Here is a 12,072-nt window from a genome sequence, read left to right as displayed (position 1 = left end):
ACTCTTCTGTAAAACATAATTATTTCAAAATAAGAAGGTTTTTAAAATCTAGAAATCTTTTTAGCAAGTTTATCTTACTAAAGTCAAATTTTCCACGCATTTCAAGTTCTTTTTCCAGAAAAAGCTTAATTCAGAAAGATGTACAGAACTTGCTCTTTAATTTGATTAGGTTATACAATGCAGTATAGTATACAGTACTTAAACTCACATGCTCTATTTTAAACATTATTTTGATAGGGAAAATTTTTTAAATATATATTGAAGGTAATGATACAATGGAAAAAAAGTAACATAATACTTAAGCTACTAGCCACAGTGTTCACATTAGTCATATTAATCTATTAGCTACTTTATATACTTAACTGAAAAATTACCTTATTGGAGTTTGTCTTTACTATCTCTAACCTTATTCCTCCCAAAACACTTCTCTTATCCAAATACCAAACCGAATACTTTTACAGAAGTGAGCTAAAGTTTCTCATATTTTTGTTCCTATTCTAAGAAAAACATTGAAAAATGGAAAAACTTACAGAGAAAAAAGAAGCAACATAGTACTAGATAACTGTTGTAAACGGCTTTGAATGCAAAAAGACTGGAATGAAAATGAAGACAGTTGAAAATATTTAATTCATAAACGTTTAACAAACAACAGCAGCAAATATGCTGGTCTTCTCAAGAGATGTAAATGGTAATGGTATGTCGGGTGACATGATCCTGATTAATTCCTAAGAACCTGACATTACTGTCATCTTGTCACAAAAATAGGTTATTCAATTTTAAATTTCCAATTTCATTTTTACCATATAAGAAATAACATGCATTATAACATGTATGTACAATGCTTACCTTGCCTTGACAAGAGTTTACAGGGCCCTTAGCTGTAACACCTCGAATGACACAATTTGGGCCATTGGTTATTTCTTCATAATGTAAAGATAAACCACTGGAAAAAATAAATTATTTTTTAACTTTCCCTCCATTACCTACAAATAAGCTGCAAATGTTCTTTTCTCTTTTCTTTCTTTTTTTTTTTTCTAGCTGTGCCACATGGCTTGCAGGATCTTAGTTCCCTGACCAGGGATTGAACCCGGGCCCTCAGCAGTGAGAACACGAAGTCCTAACCACTGGACTGCCAGGGAATTCCCGCTGCAAATGTGTTTGTCTTCTCATATGACATTCTCATTTTTAATTCATTTTTCTAATAAAATTGTATTTTTTTAAAAGAGAGAAATGAACAGAAGCAAATTCCCATGAGATTTTTACAAAGAAAAATGATCCAACAAGTATTAATAAGTGATACCATTCGTGCAGTGAGTAAAGATACAAGGTAGGAAACAATGAAATGCTAGACCATGTATACAGGCCAAAGAAAATGAAACATCCAAATCGGTCAGGCTTAAAGATGTCTACAGACTTTGTCCTGGATTCTTTCAAATCCTTCACCCACAGGGATTTTAGAGACTTTCTGGCACCTATTAAACTGAATGGCAATTTTAGATAAAGTCCAAATAATTAAGTGCAGCCTTGTGCTAATGTAACCTTGCTAGAATGTATACTGAGACCCTCTAATCTACTACTATGAGTAATGTGATTCCTAAACCACCTTTGACCACCTGTAGATACTTACAGTGTCAACATTTTACTCTGTAAGGGGTAAGGTGATAAAAAAGGAGGAAAGATATACCATGATGGAGAAAAGACCTAATTTTTCTGAAGAATGAAATTAAATATTTAGATATTATCTGAATAAGCTGTAAAAATTAAATAACATGGCTTGTTTGAAAAAAGCTGTAAAGAGGTGTGTAAGGTAAAATAAACTCCCTGAGAAAGATGGACATTAACCACAGACATCTACTTTCACTATCTCTTAAAGCCTCACTAATATAAGAACAAAGGGATTCCTTCTATTTACTTTTAAAGGCAAAGATATGGGAGGTATGAAAGAAGAGACAAGGACAATAGAAATTATCTGCTAGAAAAAAGGACAGACAAGTGGCAAATGACCTAGTATCGTCCCAAGAAAACTGAACTGTGAAACAGCAATGGAAGAAGCTCAAAACCAATATATACCACAGAATTCCCAGGTAGCATTAAGGAACTGGTGTTACTAGGTACCCCTAGAAGCAGGGCCAAAAAGAAAGGCCAAAAAAAAAAGTAGGGGGGGGAGTTGATTAAAATTTCGATCCCCAGATCTCCCCTCTCCACCTCTGGCAGATGACTGGAAAATTATTCTCTGAAAAGGTTTAAGCAGAGAATCTGTGAACCTGGGCACAAAAAGTAAGTTGCAGGAAAGGGTAAAATACTAAAAAGAATACAAGGGTAATCCTGAACGGACCGCATGTGGATACTGAGACCTCTTCATTCCCATTCCTACCCTAGTCTTGCTCCTGGACTGGCTAGGAACCTGGACAGCCAAATTATTCCCCTCCAGGCAAGAGACTAAAGATTGTTCTTTGAGCAAACTACCCAGCCCAAGAAAAAGACCTCAAGATACAACAGGATTTCCCCCAACAAAATGTTACAGACAGATCATCCTGTAGTGGAGTTCACACTCAACAGCCTCTCCCAAACTCTCAGGATCTCCTATGTGCATTTTAGTTCTCCATCAGATATAAAAGCAGATGACCAAAGATTAACCAGATATATGAAGAAAGAGATCAAAATCCAACAAATAAAAAGCAACTAACTTGGAGACAATAAACATTATCAGTGCAGGTAACTTTTTTAAAAAAACTACCATTTATTTATCAGCAAAAAAAAAAAAGTATTAACATTCATAAAACAAAAACAGAATCTACAAAAGAACATTCGGAGAACCAGGAAGAACACTTGGAAATTAAAAATACAGCAAAAGGAAAAACTCAATGGAAAGATATAAACATAAAATTGAGAAAGTCTGTCCAAAAGTAAAAAAAAAACACAGAAAGATTAAGAAAAATGGAAAAATTAGGAAAATCAGAGAACCAGTCCCAAAGGTACATCATCAAATAAATAAGGATCCCCCCCCGTCAAAAAAAAGAGAAAACCGTGATGATGCAAGGTAGAAAATGAAGTACTTCAAATAATGAAGAGACCTATACAAAGATGTACCATTATAAAATTTTGCCCTGTTGAGAACTAAAAGTGGGTCCCTATAAGCTTCCAGACAGAATACGTAGGAAACATAAAAAGGAAAGTTAATCATAACAAGTTTAAATTTATCAGCAACAGTAGAAGCTAAAAGGCAAAAATGGAGCAATGTTTTTATAATTTCGATGGAAAGTAGTGTCCAACTTTCAATTCAATCAATCAAGTAGAATACAGATATTTTCAGAGCAATAATTTTATCTTACATGTAAATCCTTTCTTAGGAAACTAGTGAATAATGTACTCCAGCAGAAGGTAAAGGACAAGGGATTCTTTCAAAATTGGAGACCCAGGGAAGGTTAAATGCTAAATAAAATAAGCTACTTAACAATCTCACAAATTCAGGAATGTTTCCTCAAGGACCTGAGAGCAAACTCTATAAAATTTAATCATCAATAAAGGTAAACCCCTATCTCCCAGTTTCCTGGGCCTAACTTCTGATCAATTGACTCCAAATTGCAAACTCTACTCCCAGTCATAAAGATACTTAGCAATTTTTCTTGAAAACATGAATGTGATAGATTTTATTCACTTACCCATGTAACAGAGTAAGATTTCCTTCCTTGCAATCTCTATCAGATTGTGATGAGAATCACATTCTGGTTTACTGATTATTCAATCACAAAATTGTCTTCTTTCTCTTCTACCTTTGTAAAGAAGTTTTCTAGCTTGACAGTAGGTTTTGTTTTTACTATATTTCCCCAACACAAAAGACAAAGGGTATTCCCAGGATGAAGGTGAAGGAAGATCACAGAAGGACAAATGTAACAAGCGTAAGAACAACTGATCCAGACCACAGCACATGGCAAAGTTCCAAGAAAGATGTCTACAAGAGTATGAAACTGAGGGACTTCGCTGGTGGTGCAGTGATTAAGAATCCGCCTGCCCTTGCAGGGGACATGGGTTCGAGCCCTGGTCTGCGAAGATCCCACATGTCGTGGAGCAACTAAGCCCGTGAGCCACAACTACTGAGCCTGTGTACCACAACTACTGAAGCCCATGTGCCTAGAGCCCATACTCCACAACAAGAGAAGCCACCTTAAGAAGTCCACGCGCCGCAACGAAGAGTAGCCCCCACTCGCCGCAACTAGAGAAAGCCCACATGTAGCAACGAAGACCCAATGCAGCCAAAAATAAATAGAGAAAAAAATATGAAACTGATAGGTTATCTATGTACCAAGCATCTTGAGAAGACACCAGGCAACTGGCAGAGTTACTTAGCAAAGAAAAAAAGAACAACAGTTGTGCAATGAAGAAAGTAATTAGCGCTTACATAATCATAATAAAGCAAGCACTAAATACTGATCCAGCCAGAATACAACTTTAATGAAGAATGTGGGAATAGGAAGGAGGTTTATTTGTAATGTAAGTGGCAACAAGAGAGTGTGTCCTCATCTTCCATAAGTCAAGAGATAATGCTTAAAACTGAAGAATCAAGAAGTAACAATATAAAAGTTACTTAGATATGTGCAATAGGTACCAAAACATTCAAGTAAGAAAGCTGAAAGTGGTTCTGAGAAGTCGATTGTGGGTGGGGTGGAGAGGGCAGAGGAACTACTCTTTTTTTATATAAACCTCATCCAACTATTTGATTCTTTAGGCTATATGTGTGAATGATTTTTTGTTTAATTTAGTTAACACTGAGAAAAAAACAAACAAATTTACTGAAGGTAAATTCACATAGCCAGGCCACCAAGATTTTTTTTTAAGCCCCAAATCTTAATTACCAGTATGTATGTGTGATAGAGACTTTGTGTGTAAGAATGTCCTATCAAGGATAAGAAGGAAGTTTAATTGAAAACAGGGGTCAACTAATGCACAAATATTTTCCATTTGTGACTAGACATTACTTTTAGTGTTTCTTATTAAGCACATAGATGCTTAAGTATTCAACTCTTCCATTATGGTTTAATATTCAAATGAATATAGTATGTCAAAATCACTTTTTGCAACTCATTTTCAATATTTTTTGTAACTGTTTTGTTTTTCAGGAACTTAACCATGGTATAAATCTGGACACTAAACTAGTCTGTGAGCTTCCAGAAGGCAAATACTATGCTCTTATTCACTTCTGTATCTCCAGCTGGCAAATGCCTGGAATACAGTACATAGTCAAATGATTAAAAGAGTGAACAATTACACCAACAGGGGAAAAAAGTACACGGCGATAGCAAACGCATAGATTAAAACGTGGGCCCAGGGACTTCCCCGGCAGTCTAGTGGTTAAAACTGCGCTCCCGCTGCAGGGGGCACGAGGTTCAATCCCTGGTTAAGGTATGATCCTGCATGCCTCGCAGCGCGGCCAAAAAAAAAACAGTGTCTCCAAAAACGACAAATTTGGCAGAAATTTGAAAAACAAGAATTCTTCCTAGGCACCTCAAAAAAAGGTAATGGAAAACAATGAACATCCTCAATTATATAACTGGACACATTGTTTTTCAGGGCTATTTTTTAATATAAGCCAATCATGTCACTCTATAGAGCTATTAAGTAAAGGCAAATTCTAAGGAAGGACCAAATTTCCATGGAAAGTGTAAACTTTATTGCTATGGTTTTAAAAGCAAACCAAAATAAATTTTATTAGCAGGTTAAAAACCTACCAGTAGGTAACCACTAAGTTTAAATGGCCATAATTTCTAAGTAAACAACAAAATAAACATGGTATGGTTTATAAAATTGCCAGGAGAAGTCATATTATACTTGCAAAAAGAAATGGACTAAGACAGAACTATATCAGTCTCACCCAAACAACTGTAACAGTAAATTCAGTCAAAACAAACTTTATTGAGGTAATGTATGTATGACACTACAGCCACAGAGAATAGACTGGGACTAAACAAATACCCCAGATATCATAAAATATCCACTAAGCATTTTAAATAATAAATCTGAAGTTAACCGAACATAAATAATTTAAGCTAAAAAAAGAAAAAAGTGAATACTTAGCAAATATGAAAACTCAGATTACCTTGCTTCAAAAACTGGCTGAATATCAGTTGACAGTTGACTAGTATGACCAAATTCATCCTGAAACTCCAGAGGGATATTGAATGGGACTCCAACACGAAAAGGAGGATCCAAAAGACCAAATAAAAATTTCTCTGGTTTACCCTCTTAATAAAAAAAAATAAACATGAAAAGAAAGTTCATCGGTCAGAAGATTCATTGTAGGTAGAAACATCCATTATATATATGGAAGATTAGACTACAATAAAGATGGCATTTTAAATCTGTGCAAAGTTTATATAAATTGTATCTATAATCCACCTCTGAAAATAATAAAGTTACAACTTTATCTCACACCATGTATAAAAGTCTAGAGATAGAGATAAATGTGTTTTTAAACTATGAAATTTTCGAATATAATAAAGGAATATGTTTATAATTTTATCATAGGAAAAACTAAGGCAAAACACAATACTCAACAGCTATACAACGATGTATTTGATAAAGTTCAAAATATTTTATTAGATACAAAGTTAACAGAGAAGCTCTATATGAGAAAATACTTGCAACGTATGCAATAAAGGATTAAAATCCACAATACATTAAAACTTCCTATAAAGATAATAGTTTCAAGTCATCCCCTGGGAAATTATTAGAAATGCAAATTCGAGGGCTCACATCATCCTACTGAGTCAGAAACTCCAGGAGTGAGGCCCACCAGTCTGCATTTTAGTAAGCCCAGCAGGTGGTTCAGGTAAAACTTAAATTTGAGAACTACAGCTTTACACTATTAAAATAGGCATAGTAGGCACTTCCCTGGTGGCACACTGGTTAAGAATCCGCCTGCCAATGCAGGGGACACGGGATTGATCCCTGGTCTGGGAAGATCCCACATGCCGCAGAGCAACTAAGCCCATGCACCACAACTACTGAGCCTGCACTCTAGAGCCTGTGAGCCATGACTGCTGAGTCCAAGTGTCACAACTACTGAAGCCGGCACGCCTAGAGCCCGTGCTCCACAACAAGAGAAGTAACTGCAGTGAGAAGCCTGCGCACCACAATGAAGAGTAGCCCTCGCTCCGTGCAACTAGAGAAAGCCCGTGCGCAGCAGCAGCAAAGACCCAGCACACCCAAAAGTAAATAAAATAAATTAAAAAAAATTAAAAATAAAATGAAATAGGCATAGTAAAGGAACAGGCTTTCACAGATGACAATATCCAATAAAGGCTAGAAGAGGTACACAACCTAATAATTAAATAATTTAACCACCAACTAGGCTAAATATTATAATACAGGTTAGCCAGGAATGAGCATAGGGAAACAGGAACCCTCAGTCTGTTGATGAGGGTACAAAACCTTTTGGGAGGGCAACCTGACAGTAAATATGTATAAAATGTTAAAGCACACACACTGCAGCTTGGCAATTCTACTTCTTGGTATCCACTCTAGAGATATTCAAGCACTTGTACACAAAGCATCATAATTTTTTTCCGTATAGGAATGTGATTTGTAACAGCCAAAAACTTTGAAACACCTGAAATGTTCATCAAAGAAAACTGCTAAACTACAGCATGTCCATACTGTAGAATGTTCCACAGGTGTATTTAAAGAACATGATAGATCTGTAAGTACAAAAAGGAACACTCCCCAAGGTGGTTGTCTGATTAGAGAAGGCAAGGTAATCACAGACACTTAAATCAGCTCTCTAAAACCCCATAAAAATGTGGCACTACAGAGATTTTTTTTTAAAGAGGCCTAAACCTACAAAAACAATGAACAAGAAAAAAGACAACAGTAACAGAATTTGAAAGCTGGAGAATATATGGGCAAGTATAACTGACTTAGCAGAAAGATTCAAGAAATCAAATCCTCAATCATCAACAAAGCAAGCAGGGAGCCAATTTAATTCACAGTATATAACACTCAAAAGTCTCAAGAATGGCTCTATCAAGTAGGAGTGAAATTGAAATAAAAAAGGAAGACTTGTTCAAGTTTGTTTGAGAAACAGTTCCTCAGATCCCCACCCCTCAACACACAGAGCCAGTCAACTGCCTTCCTCATCTTCAGCAATATCTGGAAGGTTTCTTCTCCAGGAAAGGTTAAGAGTTGGTCCAAGGAGTAAGGGACACAGCACTACTGAAAGCATTACAGTTTACTGAAAATAGGAAAATCAAGTGAAAGATCAATACTGAACATAAGCAATCCCACTACTGGGCATATACCCTGAGAAAACCATAATTCAAAAAGAGTCACGTACCACAATGCTCACTGCAGCTCTATTTACAATAGCCAGGACATGGAAGCAACCTAAGTGTCCACCAACAGATGAATGGATAAAGAAGATGTGTACATATATACAATGGAATATTACTCAGCCATAAAAAGAAATGAAATTGAGTTATTCGTAGTGAGGTGGATGGACCTAGAGTCTGTCATACAGAGTGAAGTAAGTCAGAAAGAGAAAAACAAATACCGTATGCTAACACATATAAATGGAATCTTAAAAAAAAAAAAAAAGGTTCTGAAGAAGCTCGGAGCAGGACAGGAATAAAGACACAGACATAGAGAATGGACTTCAGTACACGGGGAGGGGGAAGGGTAAGCTGGGACAAAGTGAGAGAGTGGCATGGACATATATATACTACCAAATGTAAAATAGATAGCTAGTGGGAAGCAGCCACATAGCGGAGGGAGATCAGCTCAGTGCTTTGTGTCCACCTAGACGGGTGGGATAGGGAGGGTGGGAGGGAGACGCAAGAGGGAGGAGATATGAGGATATATGTATACATACAGCTGATTCACTTTGTTATACAGCAGAAACTAACACACCACTGTAAAGCAATTATACTCCAAAAAACATGTTAAAAAAATAAATACTGAATATGAAACCGCTAACAGTCTTCCCCAGCTTGGCTCCCCAAATGCTGGCACCCAGGTGTTTACACTCCACTCTGAGAAATCTGAACAGCCAAAGAGAAAAAAACCTAAAATTCTCTTATCATAATCTCCCCAAATGATATAAACACTCTCGAATGTTCTATTCTTAACTGTGTGCAAATAACTAGTAATGTAAGAGAGCATCTAATAGAAAGGACCCAGAGCAGACGTGAAAAAAAGCAACATGGAGGAAACAAGCTATGAATAAAGTTTGAAAGCGTCAAGAAAAAATGCCACTATTATTAATAGCCTCAGAGAATTAATAGATACTGAATCCATGAAGTTGGAGAAAATACTTTGAAAAGGGAATAACCAGAGAATATTTCAGAAACAAAAAATTATAGCAGAAAGGAAAAATTCAATAGAAAGTGTCGAACATCATGTTAAAGAAGTCTCTTGTAAAGTACAGAAATAAAACCAAGAGATGTAAAGCAGAAAAAACAGTACTAGTACACCAGTCAAGAGGTCCAACGTCTTAACACCAGATGTTGTAGAAAGAAAAAACAGAGTAGGAAAGCAAAGTAACTCAAGAAAAATCCCTAGAATTCAAAATTTCAGAAATTGGGACCCCCCCACACACAAAAAAAATTATCCAAACTTCTGGGGATTGTGGAAGAGGGAGGATAGGGGCGGTTGGACTGGGAGTGGAGGGTGTTTAACATGCAAAAGTTAGGAATCAGAATAACTTTAGACTCTACCAGTAACAAGGGAAGCTAGAAAACAATGATGCTTTCAAAAGTTTATAAGGAATATGATTACCAAGCAGAATTATAAAGCCATTCTAAGACCAAGATGGTTATACAATTGGTCAAACACCTTTTATTAAATTACCTGTTTTCCTCTTGATTTAAAATGCCACCTTTAGCATACAGAGTTACATATTGGTGTTTTGCTTACCTTTGACAGAAAATTTAATTGCTTTAGATGGTAGTGGTCTTCCTGCATAAGTGTCTGCATTACTTTCATTCAGTACAACTTGTAATTTCAATGTATAATTCCCCAACTTTTGAATATTTTCTGGACAAATTAAGAAGAAATTAAAATTCAAGTAAATGTAATACTGATAGAATTTTTAACATTCAGAATAATAACTCACCCATTTTTTTAAACCAGTAAGGCCATTTTCCTCCATGTTGACTAATATGTGAAATGATTTCTTTATTTCCATTTGGAGCTTGATAAAAGAAAAAAATTTTATATTTTGAGAAATTAAATATAGAACATGAATAAGAAATGTCACACTGGCACCAAATGTCTACCTGTTATACATTTTTTAAGGTAGTTTTGAAACCTCGAAAAATCTAAAGCTATCCTATTCAAGTCAATAGCATAAAGAAAATTTATTCATTCAGCTGATTAAAATTCCTTTATTTCAATTCTTAAAAATGTATCTGTAAATAAGCTTAACTGGCACAAACAAAAGAATATAGAAATAATTTTCTTTTGATATTGAAAATCATTTCTTTAAAAGTTTTCTTCAAGAGGAAAATAGCATACTTTATTTACATAGAGTAATCTCTAAGACCTAGTGCTCTGTTAAGAGAAAAAAGCAAGACCTAAAGTAGAAGAAAGAAAACAAATAGAAGGATGATATCACTTCTCTGAAATATTCCTTGTTATTTATTTTTGACTTTGGAATTACATGACTTAAAATATTCACAAAATAGAATTAAAATAAAGCAATTCATAAGCAAAACCAAAATGCAGGTAGGCGATATGACCATATTAAAAATTTTTTTAAAAATTATTTCAACTGACTTCAACTTTAGAATATATAACTTTAAGGACAAATAGCGCTTCAAAGAGGTCAAATTTAATCTAATAGTACTATTAGTAATTTTATAAGTATTACTATTTTGAAACTATATTATAGGATAAAGCAGTAACTAACTGTTAATGTTGTTAAGAATCAAGATTTTCAACATAAAAGAAATGAAATCAAAGTGGTTAAATAAAAACTCAGAATATCGATAAGAATTCATTTTTTTTCTTTTCCAAAAATATTCATGTTTAGCTATCAATCGAAAAGGCTTAGAAACAATTTCGCCCAGTGGCCATGAGCAATCCTAACACTCAGGCCTCTAAATGCCATTCCCCACTGAAAGGAGCTGGGACAAAGTTAGAGAGTAGCATGTACACATATACACTACCAAATGTAAAACTGATAGCTAGTGGGAAGCAGCCACGCAGCACAGGGAGATCAGCTCGGTGCTTTGTGACCACTTAGAGGGGTGGGATAAGGAGGGTGGGAGGGAGACGTAAGAGGGAGGAGATATGGGGATATGTGTATATGTATAGCTGATTTACTTTGTTATAAAGCAAAAACTAACACACCACTGTAAAGCTATTACACTCCAATAAAGATGTTAAAAAGAGAGTAATGGGTGAATCGAGGTTTAGGGTAAACATGTACAAGAAGATTCCAGGATGTCTTGAGCCAGAAAGCAAGAAAGCTCAAATCAAAGACAAAAAAGGGTCTTATCAAGAGGACAGAGGAGCAAACATGAAGGCACATCAAAATCAAGGAAGCATGTCAAATCTATAAAACCCCATACATTCAGAAAAACACATTTATGAAAATCAAAAAAAACAGCCTCTGAGCACCACAGTACTGTACCAATTCCTGACTGGTAATTTGCAATTAAAGAAAAAGGATTAAGCCTTTATACTGCCTTTCCTATAAAAGCTGTGTTTCAGAGTAAACCAATGACCCTAACTGAAATTTATTACTAACAAATAAACTAGGAAGGATAATAAACTGGGATAGTAAATTAGGAAGAAATAAAAGAATGAGGGGATCACCATTTTGCATACCAAATAACTAAGCAAAAATCATTAATGGATGAAACCATTACATCACGGATGAAAGGAGAACTTTATAATCATATTAGCCAAGTGAATTCAATAATCCATTTTAGCAGCACTAAAAGTAGGACAATTAATTACAGTCATCAAATGCCTCTTGATGTAATACCCTAAGAAACATAGATTCGCTATGGAGTACGGATTCTTGCTTTAGGGGGGAAAAAATGGTGAACCTAAAATCTGTTTAAGCTTTTGGGG

At 35.4% G+C, this 12,072-nt stretch overlaps 1 protein-coding gene across 3 annotated transcripts in view; it reads right to left on the bottom strand.

Annotated features, from left to right (window-relative positions):
* The window catches only part of SMCHD1 (structural maintenance of chromosomes flexible hinge domain containing 1), a 131,897-nt gene that overhangs the window by 69,393 nt on the left and 50,432 nt on the right, over nucleotides 1–12,072 (bottom strand). For all 3 annotated transcript variants that reach the window (XM_029218705.1, XM_029218715.1, XM_029218698.1), the window contains exons 18-21: nucleotides 10,106–10,183; nucleotides 9,907–10,026; nucleotides 6,095–6,239; nucleotides 847–943 (exon numbers count right to left, since the gene is read on the bottom strand). In XM_029218705.1, coding sequence (XP_029074538.1) covers nucleotides 847–943; nucleotides 6,095–6,239; nucleotides 9,907–10,026; nucleotides 10,106–10,183 — 440 coding nt within the window. The remainder of the gene's footprint in view (nucleotides 1–846; nucleotides 944–6,094; nucleotides 6,240–9,906; nucleotides 10,027–10,105; nucleotides 10,184–12,072) is intronic.

The sequence above is a fragment of the Monodon monoceros genome, unplaced genomic scaffold (genome assembly GCF_005190385.1).
Source record: "Monodon monoceros isolate NGI ecotype Baffin Bay Population unplaced genomic scaffold, NGI_Narwhal_1 Super_Scaffold_1, whole genome shotgun sequence".
NCBI classification, from domain to species: Eukaryota; Metazoa; Chordata; class Mammalia; order Artiodactyla; family Monodontidae; genus Monodon; species Monodon monoceros.
Note: the sequence above shows the minus strand (reverse complement) of the source record. Positions and strands in the feature narration are given on the sequence as shown.